This window comes from Chroicocephalus ridibundus, chromosome 5 (assembly GCF_963924245.1).
Source record: "Chroicocephalus ridibundus chromosome 5, bChrRid1.1, whole genome shotgun sequence".
NCBI lineage: Eukaryota > Metazoa > Chordata > Aves > Charadriiformes > Laridae > Chroicocephalus > Chroicocephalus ridibundus.
The window spans coordinates 55,992,903-56,020,690 of NC_086288.1; the positions used below are offsets into that span (position 1 = coordinate 55,992,903).

Genomic DNA, 27,788 nt, shown 5'->3' on the forward strand with positions numbered 1-27,788 from the left:
AAGTGTTTTAACAAAATATGGTATTTTATTTTATCTTTCAAAAATTGCTGTATATTGGGTTTCCTTGATATATGATTCTGGAGTAGGTGAGGGGGTCATATCGGGACATAAACTAGTTGTATGAACAACTTCTTGAAAATACATTAAATTGATTTATCAATGTAATATTTTTTTCTAAGCTTGTTATTACAATATTAATCATTTTGATTTTTATAGGTTAATAAAACTCCTACAAAGTTCAGTTCACTGATACCAGAACTGATTCAGGTAAGTCCACTTATCTTCTGGAGACCTTTTATGCACTGTCTTGGTCTGTCTTTCCTTGTTTATGGCTCTTACATAAACGTATAGCCCTCTTCTGCTAGAGATCATGCAAAAGGCCATGAAGAATCTGTAGGACCTTTCTTTTCTTTGTAAGTCCTTGCCGTAGTTTCTGTGAGCAGTCAGTATTGGGCATAGACAAGTCCCACAGATTCCAACAGGACAATGGGGCTACCCATCACATAATTTCCTTCATGACATCGTGTCAATTGTGCAAAGTTGTCAATCCCTTTGCCAGTTTTAATTACAGAAGACAGTAATTACCTGCATTGTAAGCATTAGGTAAGATAGTCACAACTTTTTAATTAATTTCTAACATTTCACAACAACATTAGAAAGGCTTGCAGATATAATTACGTCAAATAAACCCACTGAATATACTTGGATGAAATGCAATAATTTGACCAAAGATACAAACAACTCCCCTGTCATGAGCTATATCTGTTAATACAAAGAGGTCCACAGTGGCTGCAACTCAAAACAGTAAACTATGTGAAATTCAGTGTATTAATTGGACCAGGAAGATTCCTTGGGATTCAGACACGTTTCTACGGATTCTGGCTAATGCTTAGACTATAAAGCACTTGCTTCATGTCTGATACAGTTTTACTATTTAGCTGTGTTGAAATAACTAATGTTGAAATTAACTTTTCAATGGTGGTGAAGTATGAATAGAGTTTCCAAGTCAAAATACTGCAGTTCATATCATTAAAATGTCATGAGTTATCACTTCCTTTGGTTTTATTCGATTTGTGAAAAAGCAGCCCCTTGTACTGTATTCTCTTTGCTTATTTGCTAACAGTTTCTCTGGAGAGTTTCAGTGACATTTACCTTATCTCTCCAACATACTTTCACCAGAAGCACTTTTGCTTGCTTTCAGAGATGGAAGAACTACAAAACCACCACACCAGAGACTATAAGAGGAAGAAATCAATGGAAATCCAGCCTTTTAGCCCCTGCTGCTGTGATCATCAATCACTTTTCCTTACACTGGGAGGAAAAAAAAAATTGTTCTCAAATCAATTTCACTAGTGAATGCTAAACAGGCATTAAGAAATGCACTTACTTCTCTCTGTTGAATATGATGAATTCTTTCCTAACGGTTTCCAAGCACTGCTGCAGGTGTACGTTCTTTAAAAAACAGCATGAATAGGTTGATTAAAAAAGACAGAAAATCATAGACAAAAATCACAACAACAGAAACGACACTGAACAAAACAGCTTATGAATGAACACTATCAAAAGGCATTTTGAAGACTCTTCAAAAGTGGGCAGTGATAGCACAATCAATCCTTCTTTCTTTTGGAAGAAGTTCCCCACAAAGAATTCCTGAGGATTTGTATGTCTGATAGCTCTGCGAAGAATAGTTTTCATGAGCACTCAAAATCATTAGGTGTAGGAACAGAGTGATAAAACCTCACTGAAATGAAAATTCAAGTCTGGAAAATGATTATTTCTTAATCTTCTCAGACGTTTAGACTGTTTATACAATGGGTCTTTCTGTGTGGGACAAATTAGTCAAGACTGAAAGAGACAGTTTAAAAACATTCATAAATAATGAGCTTTTCACTGCATATTTTTCATTTTTGGTACTACCAGCAGATAAATACTCCTTATGACTATCTGTCCATGTGTGGGAAGCGTATTTGCCAACTGGCAACACTTTTTCATACTTTAAATGAGCATCTGTGAGAATCTTAAAAACGATTAAAACTTAAACATGCTGTTACTCTTTGACTGAAATAAATAGTTGCTTTTCATCTTGCTTTGGAGATGCTTTATGTTATCTGTAAAACGACATAGAGGTCAAGTCTGTTTTCAGAGATGATGAAACTGAACTTAACTGAGTTTATCCATTACAGAATGTAAATGAAATGCCACTGACTGCAGCCCCAGTCCCCAGCTTACCAGTGGGCAGGTTTCCTTAGCTCCATCTTTGGATTTGTTTTTGGCAAGTCGCTTTTTCTTTTTGTGGAGAGGCTTGGACTCCAAAATCATTTCTTCAAGTTCGAATGTAGGATCACAGTTCAGTCTTCCTTTCTGGTACAAAAGGATTCAGTGTTACTCTTTGAAGCACCATTGTGTTTTTTAGTTTGTCTGGCAAGTGTTAATAGCATGAATAATGATCCAGCTTCCCAACCGCATCGGTAAAATGAAAACTGTCTTTTTAGGCCTGTAGTGATGCTTGAAGTTGAAGTAAGGGAGGTAAGATAAAAATCATAAAGAGTTAGATCATCTTCCTACTTATATACAGAGGTACTCCTAGAGTGACTACAATTATGTTGCCCCATTGAGAGAGAGGAATCTAGCCCAGGATCTTCATCAGAGTATCGGTTAGTTCTGTAGAACATAAATGGCAACTGTCATAGTGCAGGTGGGATGGGAGATGATTTTTCTGAAGCGTAGCAGGGGGATTCAGTTACCCGGCTCCTGTCCATGATAATGAAGGAAAGAGCAGGCCTTTTCCAGTTAACTGCATTTATATGAAAAACTGGGTCTCTTATGCTTTCTCTTATCCATTACTTACATTACTAAAACATTCTGGATTCTCCATTTTTATGTTAATTTGTCATGCTTGAACCAAATCTTAAGAGTCTCTGTTGTATCAGGAAGTCCTTTTTAAGCAGAACTGGATTGAAAATACCTTTTCTATATGGTTGTTTCCTTCCTTGATTTTTTTTTCAGATTCTTCCTTAATTCTTTTCAGGTTCTTGATTCTTTCAGATCTTTTTAGCATAAAAGTTTAGAGGAACATAGTTTATGCCTTGAGGGTTTTTTTTCCATTCTATTCATTAGTGCAGTAAAGCCATCTCATGACAACATTTGGGATGTTCCTCTTGCTTAAGGATAAGAGCTAAGGTATGGCCAGAAGATCTACAGTTCAGCTGAACACAATACATTTTTAAAAGGTTACTAATTGGCATCCTGATTACTGGATCAGTGTTGTACTACTCCTGTAATCAGAATAACATGAGTTCCTTTCTTCTCATTCTCTCAAAGCATTAAAAAAAAAAAAAATTGCAGACAATTTGAATTGTGTGGTGGAAGATCTTAAAAGCAGCCTATTTTCCTCTGGGACTTCAGTCACATCATTGTCACCATCAAGGTGGAAGTACTAAGACAAGTTATATATAAATGGCAGATACTATTTAGTAATCAAAGACGCTAAGCAGTAAAACCACATCAGAAACACTTGTATAACTTGTGGTGTCCTACAATAAAACTTTTGATTTAGACACCACTCTATCATTTTAATTCCTAGCAAAGTCTGTATGATCAAAGTATGGTATTAAGCTCTCTGATGCCTTTTCCTGCATACTATACAGTCAGCTTTAGTAAAATTTATTTGGTTTTTATTAATAGAGGGTTGTATCTTATTTATATTTACTTATAAATTTCTTTACGTTTGATCAATATCAGTTCCTTCCCTGAGCATGTACAGTTTTAAGATTTGAGCACTTTAAAAATAGATAATTTAAATTCTGAAGCTTTAAAAATGAAAGCAAATTATATTTAAATAATTTCTTGCTTCCTTTATCAAATATTTAACAATACAAAAAAAGCTACTAACAATTTATGACTACAAGCTGAATATAATGAAAACAGCTAAACCATAAAGAAAGAAATGTACTAGTTAAGTAAGAATGATTTTGATGGAATCAAACTACACAAGGAGAAATTAAATGATGGGTCCTTCCTATCACAGGCTTCCCATGCTCTCTCTTGCCTGCAGAAGGCAGACAAGATCCTGACAGTAACTACAAGCTGTCAAAAAGTTATAAAACTCTCCCCAGATGACAGTGTATGTTGACCTCAAATCATCTTGTAGAACCAAGCCACCATGGAGAATGGAGTTCATGATCCGGCAGGACAGGGAGGAGCTTTGTTCTGCCGTGCTTTGGTTAGGGTAGTGACCTGGTCTTTCCCCAAGCTCTCTGAGGAAGGCCCTTCTTGCCCACCCACGGCTTTCTTCTCCTGCGGGATGTTGCTTCCAGGAACGGCTCTGCTCAGGTGCCAAGAAGCACAGCAAACTGCCAGCACTGTCTTGGCACTCCACCTGGCTGACTTTGCCCCATTAGGCAACGACGTCTCACCCTCAGCTTTTGGAGGGCTGGATCCTGTCCCCATCAGATTTAGCAAGGACCCTAATGTGCTTCTGGGTGAGGATAGGGTCTAGCTACTCCCCCTTCCTCATCTTTATTCACGGTTGCATAGAAATATATAAAAACAATCCCTAGTATGCTAAAAAATTGTTGTTTGGAGAAGAATTATGGTGCAATATGACTGAACATAGAACCATTTAGGCTGGAAAGGACCTTTAAGACCACTGAGTCCAACTGTAAAACTAACACTGCCAAGTCCACAAAGTGGACAAGCAACAAAGTGGAGAAGCATGTTAATGCCACAGTCATTGCTTTTTATTCATGGCCCTCAAAGCCATTTAACTTACAAATGATGAAAATGGAAATATGTTGAAAATATGCAAAAAATGGAACCACAGAAAAAAAGAAACTAACAGATTCCCTCACAGAATCCGAATGTTTTAGTGTGGGAAACTGCCACAAAGGAAATAGGTCAGTCTTTTGAAAAAGTATTATTTAAGTGAAAAATGAACAGCACACTGGGATGTTAAAAAGTCTTGCAAATGTTATTCAAATGCCTAACTTTCAGAGCAGCAACAGTCTTCTTCGTATTCTTTGGCTCAAAGTTAACTCTGACAATCATTTGCTCTATCAGTGGAAATGCAAAGTCTGGAAAATGTTTTTGTTTGAAAGGGAACAAAAAGTGAACCAAGGTTAATTAGATTTTGTTGTGATCTAATGAAATGGGCCAAATTTTCCCTTAGCTGTGACTGAGTCAATGAAAACAGAATCCAAAGCAAAGCTTGTGTGAGAAGCAGATCACTGAAGAGCAATAAACACAAGCATAAACAAGTAAAACAGTAGTGATAATTAGAGTCGGAATTTGCAAACACAGTTCACCTGGAATATCGACTTACATTAGGAACAAAGCCTGGGGTCACAGCTTTCTCCAGAACAGCATCCCAGTTGACATCAGCTAGGTATGGAGAGCTTTGGATGTCTGCAAGGCTTGAAAGACGGCATTCTGGGTCCTTAGTGAGGAGCTGCGATCAAGCACAAGGCATTTTCTAACTAGCTGGATGCCATATAAGAGTAAATGTATTATACGCATTAATTGTATCATTTTGAGTAAGAAAATGGCTAGGGAATCTTCTAACAGTTCCTAAAAGTCCCAATCTGAAAAAAAAATAAAAGTGATAACTCCTAGGATATGAATATAATTTAATTGCCACCAGATGGCTGTTGCAGGCATGAAGTGTATAAACGTATTAGTAAAAAAAGTCTGTTTACAAATACACAAGAGTCCAAGTGACATGAAACATCACAGTTCAGTGCCACCTAACAATTTGTATTTCATCTTTAATTTATTGGAAGATATAGTTACACCGAGCATCCTGGCAGCAATTAAAATTAACCACCTCATTGCTCCATCTATCAAAAATAGATTGCTCATTGCTGCAAAGAAAATTGATCTTCTGTTGCTCTATTCACACATTCACAAACATTTCCTGCTCAAATATCAGTACCGACGGCCTGAAACACCTAAAAGAGACAGACGATCCTTGCAGCATGGCCAGAAAATTAAACCAAACAAAGAGCTGGGATTTGAGGAAGAAAGTGAGTTCCTGGGTCGTGATGCATTCAGAAAGCACCCTCTCTTGTAGCTTAGTGACATTTACAGCAAAGTGGCTCAACTTTTGTTGTTGCAACTATGGCAACATGGGATGGGGAGAGATACAGCCCTTTTCATTTCTAAACTCCTTGGCTGGAAACTGTGGCAGAAATTCAGAGGGCAGGGTGGTGCTTCCTCCCCTCTCCCACATGCACTACTAGGGCTGCAGGGAATGGGTCCAGGGCACAGAGTGGGAATCACTGATCCCCAAAGTTTTGCTATCACTAGTGAGTCAGTTTTAAAAGAAAGAAAAATATTAGATTTCTGTAGGAATGTGTCTGAGAGAAAATGGTCACGTGAGCCAGCCTCCCTACTATGAGAGATTAGATTAAGGGCAAAACAGGTGGTAGAAGATGGAATTAGGACATGGGAAAAACGGGAACTGAGAAGGTAGAAAACATGTTGTGCTAATGACTAAGTAATTTACTATGTGAATTCTTGTAACCAATCTGATCTGTGAATGAACTGCATGGACAGCGCGTGAACAGAGACTGTAAGCCAATCATATAGCTGCCGCTAGCGCGTGCTCTTATTGCCTGTCTATATATACTCTGTGAAAACTTGAATAAAGGGAGAACGATCATACTCATATTGAGACTCCATCGTTACTCCGGGTCCGTCTCCCACTCCGACATCCTCCGACAGATTTCTATTTCTTTCATGCCATGAAAAGCTGGAGTCTAACCCTGAGAATAATCCAGCATTTCAAGAGAAAATACACCACCACTCACATTCAGAAAAGTCTAGGGAAAAGCACTGCTTTCTTATCCTTGAAATTGTGACTACCTAATGTGTGTCCTTGCATTGCTGGAGGCCCTTCTGGAAGAGAAGAGAGGACAGAAAGTGTTTGTGCTTTCTTACCTTTTTCAGTAGCGTTATCATGCCCTTGCACCATGCAGATGAGTAGTGAACTCTTTCTATCTTGAACATGTTGAGTATCTCATCAATGGGGGTGGCTGAATGAATTTCATAGGGCCTCTGGGATAAAGTTAAATCAATATCAAGTCAGCAAGAATGGATAAAAGAGCGCAGACATTTCACGTTTCCCTGAGCTCATTATTGTTTATGCTGGAAATATCAAAACCACCAAAATATCTTATAACAATTTCAAGCAATTTTGAGTCTAATCCTTCTTTGCGTGCATGCTTTTCTTTGGTCGTAATGAATGCAATTACTCATAGATGCATTTCCTCTGCAAATTTTTCTCTCATGAAAAGAAGCATCAGTTCAAATGAGATGGCTGAATAAGTTTCTTCCTGGGGCATTCTATGTGAGATGTGGATTATTTACTATTTTTTACTTGTAGTACTAGAATGTTCTTGTGATCTAAACTGACAAAATGGAAAACTGGTGGCTGAAGGGAGCTGTCATCCTGGTTTTACTGAGCAGTAGATAGAGAAATTAAAATCTCTGTAAGAACGACAATAAAAAAGTAGACTCCAAAGCCCAGTCTTTCTCCTTTCCCCTTTTGGAAATCTAAAATTATGTCATTACATGAACCTAGGGATTACACGAATTTACTGTCCTGTGTTTGCAGTGCCTAAATTCTTCTATAGGTCAAGAGAAGTCCCAGGCTTCGCAGTGCTTTGTTCATGAAGATCACTGTGATTTATCTTTAATTAAATGTAGCATTTGGAAATGAAAGTACTACATATAAATTTATATTCTTATTAATTATCGTGCACATATTTTTAAAGCCTTGTATTTGTGAAGCAAATTGTTAGAACGATACTCGTATTTTTTCAAACAAGGATAGAGTGTGGATTGCTCGTGAATTAAGTTGTACCCAGCAGGTGACAAATATGTGGTATGTGATATGGTATTTGCAGCCAAATGCCATCATAGCAGCAATATGGAGATTGATGCATCATAATTCATACACAACGTAGAATTACCTTCTAATACAATATCCTCAACAGCAAAGGGCAGTCATTACCTTCACAAAGAACTGAATCATCCCTTGATCTTTGCTAATATGTACCTGTACAAGACTGTGATTTAAGAATATTTCAAGGTGTTAGTTATCTAATCTGATAGTGAATTAGAGCCCCTCTTCATAAAGGCCCAGAAAATATTCTTATTTTGAGAACATTCGTGCACATGTTTAACTTAGAAGATGTGTTTGAAACTAAATCCATTCCAAGGCACAGGGACATTCTAAAAATAAATCCAAGGGTTGCTTAAATCTTTTTGCTTTGATTCACATTCAGTTAGTCTGTTGTCATTTAGCTATATCATGTCCATATGAATTCAACAGGACCTAAACGTGTGCTCTGAATACATAATTTTCTAGAATCAGGTTCAAGACAGTCATTTGAAATAACGTGTCATATGCTTTTCCCTACCTGTGGTAATGCTGCCATAAAACAGCTATTAAAAATGAAAGGTTAACAATCTCTCTGTTGTCAAGAAGTCACCTACTGCTGATTTTAGACTTGATATAACGATGTGACAAATATGATCATTGAGCCAGAATTTACACCAATTGTTGGAAATGGTGGCTTAGCTCTAAAAATAGCAACTTTAAGGAATAAAGTATCTTTGAAAGAAGGAAAAAGTGAGAATAAAAATAAAAAAGTTTTTCTGTTAAGGATGTTTCTGCACATGCCTTTTTCCTTGCTGGAAAAATCCCTAAAAAACTTACCTTATTTTAAAGATTATTAGCATTCTGCAATCTTACTTGATTTTTTGAGATTTGCAGAGATTTTTAATATTGTTCTTAGTTAATTAGAACTATAAATACTCAAAGAAGCGGCCATTATGAGCTTGGTCTTTTGAGGTCCTTCACACCTATATCTCCCATATTTTTCAGCTATTCAGCCCACTTGAGGGTCAGACCCCATCTGTTTTATTTTAAGAAAAAGAAAAAAAAAAGTTTTGTTTTTTTTCATGATGTTTAACCAACGTTCATTGCAAACCATTCACATCGCAGTGAAAGCCAGAGTCCAAGAATCCCACTCTTTCCTTCACTTGGTTTCTGTTGAGGGTGTGGTATATAGAGTAAGTATAATATTTTAGCAGTTGCTTATGGCTTAGGAACAGACTAACTTGTGTCATGGTTTGCATCATGCAGTTTAGTTTCCTGAACGTGGGGAAAAGACCAACATTTGACGCAAAGCTTTATAAACTTGGGGTTTTGGTTGTTAGGTCTTTTGTTGGCAACTGGCTAAGGAGAGAAACATGCCTGCAACATATTGAGAAATGCCAGCCCTACTGGGGATAACACAAAAAATACCCCAGACAGATCGAAATAACCCCTCCTTTTTAATGCTTCTTCCATCCTTCCCTCCTTGCCTCCTTCCCCATGCACTAGCATGCACCATGCTCCAACTGGAGAAAGCCACATCTCCAGGTGGCTCTGCCCAGCACAACATCTTCCTCTTTCCCCAGGGCTGTGCCCAGTGCCCACCCCTTTGCTCTGTGGCAGTGGGGCCCTCTTCTCGCTGCTGAACAAAATGTTGTGGGAGCATGGAGCGGGAGGGGGATGCCCCCCCGCAGGTTTAGCTTGCGGCCTTGTACGTGCAAGCTGCCTCTTTGCAGCCATCTGCGTGGGGTTGCTGCAGCAGATGGAGCTTCAGAGCTTGCAGTGGTCGCAGACAGCAACATGCCTTGGGTTAAGCACATTTCCTCAACCCACCACTACTTCTCTTGTCATCACTCCTGTCAGTTTAGGCCTTGTCTAGACTAGAAAAAATTAGAAATACAATGTAGGGAAAAAATACACCTTTTTGCAGTCAGTACAAAGGGGTAGGCTTTCAAGCCACCCTCTGGCTTGCTGATGGGCAAGAGCTGCTCTTCAGGAGAAACCAAGCAGCTGGCTTGCTTGACTGAAGCACGGACAGATGGCAATGTTTTATTTAAAAAAAAAAAAAAAGATTCAGTCTCAGCTTTGCTTTGTCTGTAGCCAGATAGACTTATTCAGAAAAGACTGTACAGATCTTGGCAAATGGATACCATTCTATATAATTTTTCATGTATTGAAGTGACTAGGTATCTTTTGTGAATAGTCTTGGGAGTTCAGCTTTCCTTACACAATCATTCATTATGCTGCTTTCTTCGGGATGCTTATTGGTAGAAGGGTTGATATAAAACCAGCGGGATGTTCTTTTAATTTATTATATGCTCAGCTAGTACTACCATCTGTGGCTAGCATTGAAAATGTATCATGTTATCACCCTCAGACCTTAACTCTTCAGGTTAAAATTTTCCATCCTGGGAAGAACGTCAGCTTAAAACCTCAGTAATTTTTGAGAGTGATGTTAGAGAAAAACTGTGAATACATTTTTTGGTGTTTTTTAAATTTTTTTAATACTCCTGTGCTTTGAGAGGAGGGACTGAGATTTGGCACGGGGGAGATCTTTGTGTCAGGAGCATGACTTCTGCCATTTCTATGGAAATACAAAATAGATTGGCCAAGTTTTGTACCTTCGCAAAGTTTAGCTTCTGGGTTGAAGTAGCAATGCGCAGACACTCTGAAATGTAGTTTTCCATCTAAAAATGGGAATAATAATTGTTCTTTATTTCTAGTTTCCTTTGTCTGTCCTACAGAAACTGTGACATTTTTGTGGGATGGATTGTCTCACATTACAGAGTGCCTAGCAGGACAGGGTAGAGGTACTGTTTTAGTGTCATATGATAACAAATATTCCTTCCTTAAAAACAGCATACCGCAATGCAATAAAATAAATGGGAATTAAAATTATTTTAAGAACCCAGCTACTTTACCTACGTCATTATCCTGAAATAGTACCTAAATTACTGTTTTCCATAGGGAATAGTAAATATTTAAGCAACCAACTTCAATCCTTCGAAACAAAATGGAAAAGAATTTTCCATTATGTTCTGTGATATTTGACCGTGCTCAGGAAGATTTTCGTTAAGCTTATTCACGTAATTGATTAGATAAGTAACAAGTGTACTGGCAGATAAGCATTTTCTGTAGCTGGGCCAAGCATCTTAGGCTATTACATTAGCTCTTTTAAGGTATTAGCCAAGAAAATCAAAGATATAATAAAGCCTGAAATAACTCAACTTGTATTTGGAAAAAAATACCATTGTTTCCAATTCAGCATTGTGGAAAAGCCATTAAAACATTAGGCCTTTCCTTAGCCAAGCTTAGGCAAGCTTTGATGACTGACATAATTGAGAGTGGGGTGAAACCTTCCCAAGAACATTTCCAGATGGGCAGGACTCAGGACGGCACTCCTGACCTGAACCGCAGCCTGTCCACTCAAATTTTATCGGGAAGGGTGCACTCAGGGGCACTGCAAACTTTGGGACTTCTGTCAATCAGTGTGTCAAATAACAACAAAACCCATCATTCTTACCCAGCCCCTCAGTAATTCATATGCTGTAATTCCTAGTGACCACCAGTCTACTGGGTACGAGTATCCTGGACCTCCATCCATAAAGGCCTGGAACACTTCCGGAGCTAAAGCGATAAATCAAATCAAACAAAAAGCATTACATTAAGGTTAGACTATGGATCGTTAACATTGGCATTTGAAAAATGACTAAGGACACGATTAACTGGAATTAAATATATTTGTAAACGCAGCATTTTCAGGATGCAGTTTCAGTGCCTTGATTTGCTGGCAACGAATGACTTTCACTGGTCAGGTTTTTTCAAAAGCCAATAATTTTACATGTTAATTCCCACCCGGTCCATTTAAGTTTTAAGTTATGTGACTAAAAATAAGTAATGGGTGGGGAAGTCCTGAAGTGTGACTTGGAATATTTAGGGTAATGCAAACACCTTATGGGACAAATATTTGCTAGTGAGGTTATTCTTGTGATTGATGGAGGTGCTGAACACAGTAAATCTCAACCTTATTCTACATTTGGACAGAATAAATCAGAGAGGTTTTAAAGGTATTCAGCATAGAATATGGTAATTGAATTCAAAACCTGACACTGATTGTATGCTATGAGAAACTCTGTCATGACTGGAAAGAAACACACTGTCAATAAAGTAATGAATTCCATAAAAATAACTTTCCCGAGGGGGGAAAAAAAAAGATATTTTCAAAACAAGGATCCAGTTGGCTAATTTCAGCAAGAAAGACATATTAGGTAATGCCACTGTAGTTTCTTCAGAAAACTATATTAAATAAGAGAGGATATGAAATGAAATGAAAAGTCAGTCATGCTTTTCTAATTATTTCACAGCAGAATCTCAGTACACTTTGTGAAAACAACACTTTCCCTGGGGATTTTCTAAACAAGGCTATCACCAACCGTAACATCATGCTAGATTGCAATTACCATGTGAGCCTCTTGTCTATGAGTCTAATGTGCCACATTACCACCTGATTACCATCACATCACTTTCTAATGGGCATACTGCAATGAATAATGTAATCTGGTCACACTTACTTCTGAACAGCAGTTGGGGATTTGACTATGTATGGCATTTAGAGAAGCACCTTTAATTAAAGGAAGGCGTTCCTTTCAGAGGACTTTTTGCAGTCCTTGCATCATAATGGATAGCAACCTAACAATTTACAACTCCAGACCTGAGTTCAGAAAGTCTTGAAGAGCCAAACCTAATAGATGTTTTGGGCATCTGTGAATTAGATGTGGCAAAACCCTAATCTGTAGAATAAAAAGCAATGAATGAATGAAAGTGGTCCTATAGTCTCTGCCCAAGAGGACCATCTCTAAATAGATTTGGTAGGAGAACTGCAGGCACCTAAATAAACATTTTTGCCAGAAAACATGTGTTTGGAGAATAGCCGACCAAAGGATATCTGGCACAGGCAAGCTTGTGCTGTGATCCAGTATGGCACGAATCAATGATGCCATAAAGGTCATCACATTGAGTTAGCTCTGTCTCACCTCCAGATAATATAGCTTCACTTGGCGTGCTACATCTTCAGATGTACTTCAGATCTTGTCTGCATGCTCCTGGGGATCTGTGTGTGTGGTTTATCACATTGATAGATGCTAAGAGGGTAGGCAGGATTTTTTGTGTTACTTTAGCGGATCAGTGCATCTAAATTGCACAACAGGCACCAAAGTCATATTTTCAATATCACCATAGGCACCTTGTAAAGAAGGTTGGCTTTATTTAGCCACATTCATTACGTTTTTTGCCCACCGTGCCTGGATGATGTATAATATCTCATTACAGAAAATGGCCTTTGTGGACTTTTTTACCGAGCTATGTAGGTATAACATTGGTTTCACTCTTTCTTTATAGCTTTAAAATTGTAATAATGCAATGGATTACTATCTTATTTCTGCGAGGTAGAGGTGAAAGTACTTTATTGATGTAACCTGCAATATTGCCAGAACGGTGCAACTGTTTTGCTAATTCAGTGACTGAGTTTATCCATTTTTATTTTATTTGCTTGTTCTCAAAGCTTCAAGGTCAACTTATCCCACATTACGCAGATCAACAGAAAATCCTTTCTTTTGCCTGCCGGACCTGGTGTTTTCAAACTCCCTTTTCTCACCTTAAGCTGATGATGGCATCCTTGGATCAGAAAATGGGCAGTTCGGCTCCTGATTTTTAAAGCAGAAAGCCCCTTTTACCCTGCTGTAGCGGTATGATTTGCAGTCCAGCTGGACTGCCTCTCTGCAGTCAGTCAGCTCCAGTGAAGCGGTTGTAAGCACCAGCTTCGCAAGATGAGGGGGGACTGGCAGAAGGTCCAAAATGATTTACAGTATCCTACATACAGGTTGTTTCTCGGGGTGATATCTCAACCCTACTGAAGCCAAAAGACCTCTCCCCAATTTAGCAAGGCTGTTAAATACCAAACTCACACTAAGATTGTGATTAATGTGTCTAAAAGCCTTTTTGAGCTGAGACATTAGATGCAAACGAAGGCCTCCAGCCTGTATGGCAGACTTCTGGAGTCTGCCTGCTCATTCAGAAACATAGCGTGATTTTACAGAAAGACAGCAGATCCTCCAAGTGAGGCGGTTAGCCAAGGTCTGAAGAACTAGAGCTGTGAAACACAGAACATAACATTAGGTTTTGCTGGAAGAAATAACTGTCAGGAGTACCAATTCTGAGTGCAAGGATAAAACTGGCAAGGATAAAAGCAAATAAAAAATCTGAAAGGAAAGTTAAAATTCTACATTGATTTCCTTTAGGGTTGTTATTTTAATAGACTATCTGTAATCTTTTAACATTTGAATTTGATCTCAGTCTCAGCTTGGACAGCCATCCTGCAGCCTGCTGTGGGTAGACTCTTCCAAAGGATGATAAGATTCAAGCTTGCCAGCTCAGAACAAGGGCAACAGCTCTGCCACGTGCACCCTTTTTGCACGCATCCTCTTTTATTATAACAGATTTAAGATGAGAAGAATACTTACATTTTTTACCCTGTGCATCTACCTAAATGCAAGGATTCTGCCAGCAAAAGTTCATTCATGTGAATAAAAGTTGGAGAGTGCACGGAAGAATGGAATTTTCAGATCTTTTTCCTCAAGCAAGCTCTACAGAACAAAGGCTTTCAAGAAAATACGTGGTTTTAATACTGGGTCTGATCCTGCAGATTCTTTTGACTGAGGGCTCCAGTTACTATCACATACAGTCAGAGAGAAGGCAATGGAAGTTTGCATGGTGGAAGCACAATTTTTAAACAGTGAAGCTAAATCAAGTAATGGCAAGTCTAGCAGCAGCAAGAGTGAATTAAAAGACAAGTGAAGTGATGCAATCGGTAGATCTTACAGGTCTTCACAGCTCCCTGTGAAAAAACATCTTTGACATAATGGAGAACTGCTTTACTGGAGTTGCCTTCAACAGCTGTAACCTGGTCTGGCCTCACTTCTCACCCTGCTTTGAGCAGGAGATTGGACTAGAGAGGACTGAGGCCTCTGCCAACGTGAATCATCCTATGGTCCTGTGATGTGAATGAAGCTCAAGCAACCCCCTTGTCCCAGCCCATCTGAGCAGGGTGATGAAGGGTCTAAGGCCAGAAGCCTCAATGGGACCTTTAGACCCTCTTCCACAACATCCTCTTGGCAGTCATCATGAACTGCATGGGCTCTTCGTCTAAACCATGACACTCACAACACCTGGAAAACCTGCCACGTAAAGTACTGTGGACTTTTGAAACTCTGGATCTCAGAAGCAACGCGGTCTTTTGGTCTGGGAGATTGCTCTTCATGTGTGACAGAAGTGCAATCCGCCACCTTTCATGCAAGGCTACTGTGACTACCATGTCAGAGCATTTCAGAACTAATTCCATTCCGAGCTGAGACATCTGTGCTAATTTTAACAGGGCAAGTGATGAAATCCGGAATGTTTCTGTGTCTTGTATGGTAATAAGTAAATACATGTATTTTACTTCAGCAACTCACCAGGCTAAAAATCTTTCGATTGTTTTTTTCTTTTCTACATCTATATTTTTCTCCTAATAATATATTTTCATGTTTTCACTGTTTATCTGCTTTGCTTTCTTGAAAAATGGCATAAAACAAACCCACCTTTGCTCTGCATTAAGTGTGCTTCAGTACATTCCTCAGCTCTCTAATACATATTTCCAGTTAATGTTTTTTTTCCAACTAATGAATTAAAATAAATCCTCTTCAGAGCTCTGCCTTTCGATGCTTTTGCACTGTATCTTTCTAGTAATACCGTATCATTGTAGACTGTCTCTGTACCAAGAGGAACATTCCAAGGAAGTAAATAAATGGTTATTTTGCTTTAAAATAAAACCATACTGGAGATCAACTAGTCAAAAATTGAACACGAAAACAAATGTAGTGTGTCAGCATCCATCTCAGAAGAAGTGGCTTCCTCCGATGTCCATACTCCTGTTTTATGGGTTTAGCCATACTCCAAGTAATTTTGTGAAATAGAGACTAATTTCTGACAAATCAATTCATATATATGACTACCCACTGCAATTGTCACAGCAGTCAGATGATCTACACTGTAAATGATGTAGAGTATTCATCTGCTATTGTATGCATATTTCCCTAACGACTTGTAAAAAAAAAAAGGTACAAAACTGAAATTTTACTTAACTGGTTGGGAATATTGTACCCTATTTGTGAAAGATTATCAATATCTAACAATTTGATTAATGAGTTTGAAATAAAAGAGGATATTAATGTAAGTGCAGACATTACTGAACCCAATTTTTACTATTTGTTCCTACTGTAAAAGAGCATTTTGTACTTAGGATAAAATACTTTCAAGTAGGATTTCCAAAAATCTGCCTACCATTCATAGGTATCACTGAACTCCATACTTAAACCATAAGTGCTCCAGGTCTCTGAAATGCAGGCTATTTTAATTTGGTGCCCAATGGTGAATTTGAAAAGCCTGCCCATGATAAAATAATCAATTTGAGGTCTATCACTTGGAATGGTTGGCACAAAAAATAGCTGTTATTATTTTTGATGGAGCATACTAGTTTAATCATAAAGATAATTCACCAGACTAAATCATAAAATGAAGAGCTTGGAGTGACTCTGATATGAATCCTAAATAACACAATGTGGCATTTCTTTTCTGATGAAGTGATTTAAGTTTCACTTCCTTAGCAAGAAGCTAATCAAAGAGCGCCTGGTGTACTTGCCTACCACTACCCAGGAGACTGCCAAGTGTTGATTAAGAAGCTTACAGGGCTATTACTTACTTTGAAGCACCACCAACTTCCATAGGCTGCTTTGAAACGTTGCAAAATTGGTGAGAGGGAAAGTGCAGTGAGGTGAGTGCATTAGATCCTTCTTCGAGTGGCCTTTACTACATATTAACAAGTCAGTATATTTAAGCAATAACTTGCAAGTGAGTCGTGCAAGATCGATTAGCTGCGAGGAGCTGATTGTCCATGCATAGCTAAATGTTGCCAATGAGAGCTAGTCCTTAATTCCTACAAAATGCCCTGTGCCTATGTTATTAATATGACAAACTGAAAATAAAATAAAAAATAAAGCCATAGTGGTTTGGCCTCAATTTTTTTCGATGATAAAGTTCAGTTGGGCATGCCCAAAACATTTCTCAAGAATGAAAACCCTGACATTAGTCATCCAGTTGGCTAGTTAGAGCTCTCTGTAGTCTATTGGCATCTCAGCAAAGACCCTACATCTCGGTAAGGGGAATCAGAGGTTTGTAGTGTATGGCAGGGGCTGCAAAGCAAGACACTCTGCCAGTCGTGTAGCAAAACACACCTCAGTGGCACGGGGTTTACTGTAGTGCCTGACATTTCATAGATAAGAAAATAATTCCAGTGTCATTAACTGAGGTTCAGCATGATACCAGGCTGCCAGGTATCATTCTTCTTCCTCATATTAGTCCCTGATCTTGCAAAAACAAAAAAAAACCAACAACAAAAAAAGAAAAAATAGATAGATACACATATATACAATGCTCAAAATATAAGCATTGACTAGCACAGGATAAGCTGCTGAAAGCTGTGAATGTCTTGATGTATATAATGCATTCATAGTTTCATCTTGCTGAATCAGGCTTAATGGATGACAGATTGCGCTGAATGAAAAATGAACTTGATTTTTTAAATAATATTCCAAGAACCTTGGACTGAGACGCTTCAGTGAAATATTAACTGCCTTCTCAGCATTGTGATGAGAAAATACTAATTTTCACTTTTCTCTGAAAAGTAAATTCAGAGGTCAGTAATTCTTCTAGGTCACAGTCTAAATAGAAAACAGAAATGAAACTACAATGATGACAAGTGATCTTCTGTTTAGAGGAGAAGCTGTTTTAAGAACAAAATGAAAGAAAGCAACTTCACTTTCCCTGAATATAAATGTGGACTTGGTAAACTATCAATTTACCTCCTAGCGTTTGCTTTCTCATGTGCTAAAAGGGTCTAAATTATAACAGACAGCTTTCTGACTCAAAGCTTTAGACTAGCCAACTGCTAACTTCCATTGTATAAGGCAAAGGGCTGCTTAAAGCTTGACCATGCTGGGCCGGCAATTTTCTAGTGTGAGGTCTAGACTTGCTACAGCAGCGTAACTGATTTGTACTATTATTCACATAATACACCTCAATAGTTTTAATACTCATATTTAATGCAATTATTCAATCAAAGTAAGTATTTTGGATACCATTACCTGAATACAGACACCACATTTAGAATGCCTTATTAGTTTGCCATATGGCTATACCACCTCTCCTGCCCTTACTCAGAGTGCTGTCCTCATAAAACCCTCTGCGTTACTCAACCACTGAACAGCACCCAGTTCTTGCCCTTGTGTTTGCGCAGAGAAGCCTTTTCTGGTTGAAAATCTGGATCAACCTCAGAGAAACAGCCTCAGGTTGCTGGCCCCATTGAAAGAAAGCCCAGCAGCAATGAATGTCATGGTCTCCTACTACTGAATATGAAATTATACAGAAGTACCTTCCTTACTCCATCCGAAAGCTCACAGTGGCTGCAGAGCCAGTTTTTCTAACAACCTGTTGAAAATTGTGTCCAAAAATATTCATTTGTTATTTGGAAGATTGGCCCAGTGCATGGGCAGCAGCTCTTCTGCCCCAGTACAGAAACAAACTGGTCTGGGTAACTGGGGATTTGCAGGACAGACTGCGCACCTGACACATCAGGACGACTATTACGTGCACCTGCCCCACATACGCCTAACCACATTGGCAAACCTCTTTGCACCAGTTTACGCATGCGAAAACCGGGGGTGGTTGTGTGGTTTGACCAAAGAACGGGAGTTATCCAGGGGGCAGAAATGCCCCACTGGGCTGCTGGAAGTCCCTGCTTGTTGCCCTGCCTGCCACCTCTGCTGGAGGTCTCTCCCCCCTCAGGTCTGCCTGCAGAGCTCCGTATCGGATGAGGCCCTTTCAGGCAGGTTTAAAAGAAAAAAAAAGAAAAAGAAAAAAAGCCCAAATCAAAACTGGCACTTGAACTGTGTGGGGGTTTCATGACTGAAGTAGTCAAAGAAATTATTATATTAGCAGTTTTGCTGGAAGATCTCAAAAGATGGCAGGAGGTCGGAGAGCACAGAGAGGTGAAAAGCAGCTGGAGAGAGCACAGAGAGGTGAAAAGCAGCTGGAGACAGTAACTTCTTTCCTGATCTCCCGAGGTTTTTCAGCTGCTTGTGTGCCTACTTGTTAATGTCAGAGCAGAGCCAAAACCCACGCACCCGCTCGCAGCTCAGCGCTTCGTCCCCTCTGCTGCAGTGCTCCAAGCGCAAGCTGAAAACCCCCTCAGTACAGCGAGCGTTTATTTCGGCACCTCGAAGCCTCACGCGTCCACTCTCGGTTCTCGCTAACAAGAAGAAACAGAAGCTTCCCAGTTCATGGTGGCATCGTCGTATTTCCCCAGGATCGAAAGGGCAGGTAGCGACATCCCCAGTGAAACTCTGTAGACAGAGTAGGCTCACACCCTCGGGAGGAAAAGGGTGGGATTTTTAAAAAGCTAAACACTGCCTTAACTGCACTCAAAAAGCAACGAGCTCCAAAACACTATTTAATTTCAGAGCACTGTTTAGTATGAATGCAACGAAGACCAAGGTTGAACACCTTTGAAAACCCAACTCCAGATTTGTCCCTGCTATATTATATGACTGCCTGAAGAAAAAATTTAGCCCTACAGGATATTCTTACTTTACCTGTAAGGTTGATATCGGGACATCCACTAGCTTTCCTCTGACTCCAGTAGCACTCCCACACAGTACTAATTAATAAATATGGATGACTCATACATTTCAGAAGTTCAGTGGACCTCTGTAAATCCACACTCCCCTGGTAATCTCAGGCGTACAGCCATTTTTCACCGTGACGGCAACCTATGAAAGCAGCTGTGAAAATCTGAGATAACAAGCCTGTAGGATAGGAAGGGGGTAGCTGAAACTTTTCATGTAATTTACGGCTGATTTTAGTGGCTTTGGGTTTTTGTCAGGTATATTTATATCATAAAATGTATTTCATTGGTTTGATTTGGAGTAAAGTCACGGTGCATTAGCGGATAACTTCAGCCTCTGCTGAAGAAAACCATGAAGCCTCCACCTACCCTCCCTAACCCTCCTACTACCAGAAACAGAAAAAAACCCTAAACAAACCCTAACCCTCCAAAATTTATAACCTGTGAACGGAAAGTTTTTGCAATGCTCACAAATAATATACAGATGTATGGAAATCGATCATTCAAAAAGGAAACATTTCAGTCAGTAAAAAGCATGGGCTCAGATACATCTAAATTATGCCAGAGTGAGGAATAAACAAAAGGCAGTATCTCTAATGTTTTCTAGATATGTTTTAGCATTTAACATTTTGTTTTGTAGCTGACCAACCTGGTGCCGGGGAGAGGGCCGTTACCGCAAATGGGTGCCCAGCACAGAACACCTTCCCTGAGACACAAACATATTTCTTGCAGCCTGCGTGAGGGATCAATATAAGAAACATCTTTTTCTTTTTTTTTTTTCCCCACTCATAAAGATGGAACGGTGCTGAAAATGGCAAACACTTACACAGGTGCTTCCAGCCAGGCAAATGCACACTTTCTTTAAACGCGAGAAGCCTGATGAATAGCCTTCTGCAGGAAGAACGAGCCACAGCCGAGTATCCCAGGCACAGGCTGAGGCCAGGGACTGTGTCCTGCCCTGCACTGGCTTTCCTGGCCCACGTCCCAGTGCAGGCCGGAGGGGGCTCCCCTGGAAGTGCCTGTGCTCCTCTGTTGGCTGCAGGCACACCTGCCAAAAGTCGTTCAGGTCTCAGGGGACATTTGGCATTCCTTGCCAGCATAGGATGACAGCCTGAAAACTTAGTTTTCAAAGGGTTGTTCCTGCAATAAGACCTTTGACAACACCCTCAATCACACATGTTGCAGAAGGTTTGAGCAGTGAATTTGTAATGATAAAACCAGGCGCAGGTGACACACAAGTTTCCTAAACCAGCTTGAGGCACACCTTATATTTCACAGCTGCAGCCATCTGAATAGTACAAGACAGAAACTCTGAAGACCCCTGAACACTAAGAAGCTGATTTCACTTCAGCGTTTCAGGTAAATGGCTTTGAGAAGTAAAACTGCAAAAGCAGCTGGAAGGAGCTTGTCTTGCCAGGCTGTTGGCCTCGTTCCTTTCACATTCCTTCTTGTCCATGTTTTTGTTGCCTACATGTAGCAGGTATTTCACTTGTCTGAATGAATCAGCTGGGAAGGGGGAACGAACATAGAGAAATTACCAGGGTTTCTGGAGAACCATTCAGGTTCAGATACGTTGCATTCTGTGTAACCGTTTAATAAGTAGGGAAATAGGCAGGGAAGATTTCAGGCTGAGAAAGACTTAGGGGCAAAAAGGCTAATGTGAAGTGGGATTAAGCAGAGGCTGCGGAAGCTGACTCACACCATGCTTAGCATTACAAGACAGGTATCTTAATCGGAACAGCTAGTGCATTCTTACAACACAATATCAATTCATTGCGGTTTTTTCCTGGATATCAGTTTTACGGAGTCAGGCTGCACGGGAGCAAATCGCTCCCTAGCAATTTCTCAGCCTGTTTCAATCAGATTTCAAATAGGAATGCAGGCTTTAGAGATAACATTTTTCTGTTTATTTCCTTAAATTGGCCATAGGAAGAAGTGAGAAATCCTATAAGTACTTCTACTAAGGCAAAGGCTGGAGAGTGCCCTCATATCTGATTAAACATGACAGGATCCACATGGGAGCAAGCCTTTATAAACCTCTAAGAGGTGGAGGGAAAAAGCTTTCATCACATCTCATACCTTCATCATCATGGGAACCAGCACAGTGTAAAGCGTGTTCTTACAGGAACCACTAGGATCCCTTGGTTATGGTGCTCAGCAAGTGCTTTGCTTGAAGGTGGTTTTGTCTTATTACACTGAGGTTAGTGTGCAGTTTAAATTCCTGGTAATGAAAGCTTACAAGGGACCACAGAGCCAACCTCACCAAGTGTTTTTTTCTATTTCTCTCATTGTCCAAATAGCTCAGGCGAAGCCACGTGGAAAGTCTTTGATACAGCCTTAAAGCCAGAAGTCATATGGACTCAACTATCGGGAGCGAACACAGAACTTTCCTAGTTTGAGCACTGTAATTGAAAAGTCTTTGTAGCATTTCATTAAAGCGATGATTCTTCACAAAATTAAAGGTGTAAACAAAAAGAGGAAAGGAAGTGAAGTCAATGCACTTAGAGGAAAAAGCAGCACCGATGAGCGTCTGGCCATATCTGTCAAACTCTTAGTATTTGAAGTTTGCTAAAGCTTTGATACCCGAGCTATACCACAGAGACTCCTCACCCATCACTTTTCACCTGAAACAGAGGATTTTTACAGCTTTAAAAGCTTTCCTCACTTCTTACAGCTCCAAATAAATGCAAGGATGACTCTTATGACTTTGAGTAGAGAAGATTGCACTTGTGGCTTTTGCAGTATTTTTTGCATTTCCAAGAGATGAGAAAGTAAGCTGGTGGATGGAGCTGTAGTCTCTTCACAAAAGGAAAGAGAGCAGTTTTCTTGTACTGTTTCTTCTTATTGTGAGATTGTTGGATATGGGGGAGACCTGATGCATGGGGAAGAGGGTTCAGGGGCAGAATGGCTCCTCGAGCCGAGGTGAACCCAGACAACCGTCTGTTGGTGTGCAAAGGTAAAATCTTGTCCCCATCTTCCACTGACTCCAGGTCTAGTGTTTATCTCCTTCCTTGGGTCAGCTTGGTCTCTCACAGGAACCCTCCAGGAGCTTGCTTAGCTCCCCGGGAAGGCAAAGAGGCTCAGCTGTCTATGGCATTCCTGACTTAGGGCAGAGGAACGATTTGCCATGATGTTAAGCTGAGAAGTGATTACAAAACAATAAGGCTATAAGGACATAATCTATGCTGAAGATTAGTATTTTCCTACTAAATACAAGGACTCCAGAATTTTCTAGTAAATGGAGAATGCCATGGAAAGGGACATAAGCAGAGTTCAGGCAGGATGGACTGGGCTTTAGCATCTCTGCATTGAACAGATGAAGAATAAATAGAAGTTTTCTAAGATGAATCTCAGCAATTCCTTCCTTGTCCCATCTCCTGGCAAATGCCAACTACACAAAGAACAAGTTACTCCTCCTCCTTGGGGTGCGGGTGGAGGGTAGACATTCCAAAAGGACAGGGCCATTTTTCATAATTTTATCCTTAAAATACAAAATCACAGTACCTGGCACTTGCTACAGATTTTTGAGCTTTCTGTTATTAAAAGCCAGTTTTTTTCTTGTGAGAAAAGCCTGCAACAGAGACCACCAATGAACTAAGAAAGTGGCGATCCACCTATGTGTGCAGATGGACACTAAGTTTCCTGTTAACTCTCAGCAAAATTTTTGAAGAATACTCACATACATTTTTGTACCGCTGTTTTAACTAATCTGTTTCTGGTCATTAGCTGCCAGATGATCTCTTCATTACACACATTCAGACTATGACAGACAGATGCTAAAATGCTAACTGACCCCTAAGCAAGTACTCAGCTTTTTTCTGCTTTCATAATAATTAGGCTTTCTAATGTAAAACTGTGTAACCACTTCAAGATTAAAAATGTAAGGCCATCAAAACAGTCATTTAATTTACTACCAAATTAAATCTCAGAAAAGACTCTATTGTTATGTCTGCTGTCATCATCACATTTAAATATGGAAAACGCCTAGTCTGAATTTTTTTTGAGCTCCTGCAAAATGACTACTCTTCAAGGGTATTTTTGAATAATCTGTGTAATAAAAATTTGCACACCTAATGACAATGGCTGTTGGAAGATTGTAGGCAGCTATTTAAGCAGAATGTGTGAGCTCAGAGAAATATGTTTTTCAAAGAAATGCAAAACTACCATATCAAAAATGCTGGAGTCTTTTAACATTTCAGTCATCATGTATGTAAAGGCACTTCTGCGAGTGTAATTGCGTTCACATGTCAGTTGTACAGCTATTTATCTCTGGGTGCTGGGAGAGGCGTCAAATTACTTCTGGAGAAAAAATACTTTTTCCTTCAGTTTTTGTTGGTTTGGTTTGGTTTTTTTCATAAAAAAAACCCCACCACATTGGCAAAAATGCTCAAGCAAGTTCTTTTTAAACTATAGCTGTTGGTGTAAGTGAGGTTGCAGCATCCTTCCCCTCTCTTTTCACTACTAATGAACCTGTGCCAGCCCTGAGGGGAAGTCCAGTACCCAGACTCCTAGTGCTCTATATCCCATGTCTGTGTGGTGTTGGCCATCTCATCTAAGTAGAGGCACTGAATTAGACACTCCGCTAGAGCTAACTGATACCAAACACTAAGAAAATTTTCATCTAAAACTTCATTCCTCTGCATAACTTAAATGCTTGAGTCAGGACTACATAAAATGTTTCTTGGTCTGTTTTTAGTAGATTTATAAGAGTAAGTTAACCAGCGTCAGGTCGGTGCACTGGTGACGATCCCCGGTGGCACAGTGTGGCTGCACACATGTTACTGTATCCTATTAACCACCGAAACAGGACAGCTATGCCCAAGCTGCTCAGCGTAAATAGACTCCAGCCCCTGCTAACTCCCTGGGAATTATTTTGGAGAGCGGTAGTTGATTCATGCCAAAACAACACCGTATCTGAAAATATGACTGCTCTGGTGCCTGGGACTGCTCTGACACAGTCTCACAGCCGGTGCAGAGCACCCTGCAGACACCTGCCCACTTCATCCTCAGGTTCGTACAGTGCTCTTTGTGCTGTGAAAAACCTGTTAATTCCTATTTCTTGGGCAAATGCTTTGCTCTTATGCTAATATGCAGAATTGTGGTAACACAGTGGCCTTTGGTTCTCTGAATGACGTTTTCAGAATATGGTAATTTACCAGTATTTTACCGGTACATGAGGGTTAGATGTGCTCTGAACATGCCTGCTAGAGAACCTCTCTTGGAGACATACGTATCTCTTAGTCTGGTTCCCAGAACCTAAATAAGTTTAAACTATTCATCTCCACAGGCAATGACAATTATGTACACAGGCAGCATTAAAACAGCAGATGTGTAGGAAGCCACAAATAGGACAAATCGTGGAAGCTAGGCTAACTTTGGTGGGACAAATGACCTTCAGGAGATGCCTTCTGTCCTTCAGCTCCAGGGGAAGTTTGAATTATTAGCTTAGCCAAGGTGCTTAACATTTAGACACGTGAGGACTGGTGAACTGAATTTTACCCTCCCAGCCTTCAATCTATCTATGCATTTAAATTACATGATTAAAACATATAAAATGCCCCTAAAAGCCATAGGGCAAGCACTTAAGGGGTTAGTTACATAGGACTCTAACAGACACATTTTTGAGGAACTCAGCATAGCAAAGCAATTAAAGATGTGCCTAGATACTTTTAAACTCTACTTTACATGATCTCTGCTAGATCATAGCCACAGTGGTGCAAATATAACCATACGTTCTTGTCTCCAGCTGTGGGGATTTGCAGGAAGTAACCCACTTGATACTCTCCTGAGTTTACTTCACAAAACTGAACAGAATCTGACTAAAAGCAGTGCACAGACCAAGCTCATGCCCAATCCCTTCATCTCCAATGTTTTCCATTGCTAACATATATACACTGTCAAAAAAAGAAGTTGATCGCATTTATTGTATGCTTTTACAACTTAAAATCCTTTTAATATACCATTTGTCAACATTAGTGTGTGTTTTTTCTTACATTTTTAAAACGGTCTTGAAAACTTACCCATATAGGGTTTTGTGCCAGCCATAGAAGAAGCTTTTTCTGAGCCTTTCACTATGGTTGCTATGTTAAAGTCAGTGATATGAACATGTCCTGCAATTACACAAAGTAAAAACAGAAGTTAAAATAGCACATCATACAAATATTTCTTCCTTTGTTTAACATTTAACTAATAATGGAAAGAAATTAAATTGGAAAGATTTGTACCAATTCATGGAAACTCACTATTAAGTGTTTGTCATAACTAGAAGAATCATATTGGCAGTAACATGATGGAATACTTTTCCTGAATGGTTGTGTCCGCTATCTGCTCAAAGTGCAGAACCTTTTAGGCTGGTCAACCTTGAACCTCCTCCTGCTGTGAATGTTAGGGATAGGAACTGGATAGTAACAGGAGCAGTGCTGAATTTTGTGAAGTTGTGTGTGAAATCTACCTCTCCTGATCTCCAACTAGAGCCACTTCTCACACTCTCAGGTAGTCGTGACGCCTGTCTGCTGCCGCATCCACTTCAGGTTTCCATCAGCCTGGCTCTTTCTGAGTCTCCTCAGGGCAAAAAGGGAGCCGAGAAGAAAAAGGGTATTTCTGTTGTACGATAACTATAAAATTAGGTCCATGGTAGCAGAGGAGCGTGTACGTAACAGTGGCAGGTCCCAAATGATCACTCATTTGACAGCAGGTTGCAGGATGAAAGATAAGTGACACAAGTCAGGCCGCGGACAGCTGATTTAAACTGAACTAATCAGGCTGGATGGCCCAAACCTGCTGTCATTACTTTTTTTCCTGGGGTGGTTTACAACGAGCACAGTTTAAATTGCTCCAGCACAGCGAAGCAATAGCTGTTAATCCTGGCTTGCCGTAGGCAGGTAAACTGAATTTAAATCCAGCCTGAAAATGTACCTGCAGACTTTTAATTTGATAAGGCTGCTCTTGGATTTTGCATCTTCCACTTAACGGACTAGTTTTACACTGCGGAGCGATGCAGATATTGTGCTCTCTGTGATTACATCCGGCAGTGCCATTGCGGAGGACAGAGCACAGGGAAAGCTACTCCCTTCCCCAGCTAAGCCCTGCACTCACACCAGGATTAATACATCATCTCTTGGACTGGACTCCTGAGTGACAGGTTCCTGTGATTTTTATTTATTATTTTTTTATCAAGATCTCAAGCTCATTGAAGCCACAGAACGGAGCAGGCTTTAGGCATGATACAGTTATTAAGCGAGGGTGGTTGTTATCATGTTTGCTGCCAAAGATGAAGAGTGTAACAAATGACTGATGTTGAATGTAACGGCAGTGCCCGACTGAGGAACAGCAGTCTCAACAAAAGATTATGCTGCTCCAACAGTCTAACCTAGACCCTGCTTGAAGTCCACAGGAAATTTGTCTGCCAACCTCTAAGAAGTCTGCAGCCACGCATGTGTGAACTGAAATTCTCAGAGTCCCCTAATTTGGCCAGATCAGAGCTGGTTTTGAAGGGGAAAAGGAAGAAGGCACATCCCACTGCTAAACTTAACGCTATTTCTCCAAATGTAGAAGCTTAAAGCTATTTCTCCAACACAGTAGCAGTTTTCGGCGAAATGGTTTGCATGCTTTCTGCCTTTTTCTCCAAAACTGCTTACATTTTATTGACATTTTATTTCCTCCCAAGACACCCAGCCCAGGAAGACATCTGCACATGGCAGACAAAATCTGTGAGCAGATGAAAGCGATTCCTTTGTAAGGGGTGGGAATTGTTAGGCTGCCATAACAAGAATTAGTGTTCACAGCCCAGCTTGACATCAGATTTTAAGGTGGCATTCCTCCTTCCCGGTGGCCAGAGGTAATGGTTGGTGAGCAGCAAGTTTGCAGTTTATTTCTGCAATAGCAGAACACCACGGCAGAAGGCTTCTTGAAAAAGATAATTGAACCACATACAGCCACCTCATGGCAGTAGTTTCAAGCAATTCTGTGTGCGCCATAGAATGAAAAGCTGCAAGGAACACGGTAGACTAATACTTCCTCTTTTTTTGACAGATAAATATAAAGTTCTGTCATTTAAATGACAGCATTGTAAGTGACGCTCCCTATTAGAGTGCCAGTGTGATAGCCTGTTGCAAAACACCTATCGCATAATATCCA

The 27,788-nt window shown here is 39.9% G+C and overlaps 1 protein-coding gene across 3 annotated transcripts in view; it reads right to left on the reverse strand.

Moving 5' to 3' along the window:
- The window catches only part of STK32B (serine/threonine kinase 32B), a 175,128-nt gene that overhangs the window by 21,285 nt on the left and 126,055 nt on the right, over positions 1-27,788 (reverse strand). For 2 of the 3 annotated variants that reach the window (XM_063335852.1, XM_063335853.1), the window contains exons 6-11: positions 25,673-25,762; positions 11,403-11,506; positions 6,937-7,053; positions 5,321-5,446; positions 2,230-2,361; positions 1,388-1,452 (exon numbers count right to left, since the gene is read on the reverse strand). In XM_063335852.1, coding sequence (XP_063191922.1) covers positions 1,388-1,452; positions 2,230-2,361; positions 5,321-5,446; positions 6,937-7,053; positions 11,403-11,506; positions 25,673-25,762 — 634 coding nt within the window. Of the gene's footprint in view, positions 1-493; positions 586-1,387; positions 1,453-2,229; positions 2,362-5,320; positions 5,447-6,936; positions 7,054-11,402; positions 11,507-25,672; positions 25,763-27,788 lie in introns of those variants that run through there. The other variant, XM_063335854.1, reaches the window with a different exon arrangement.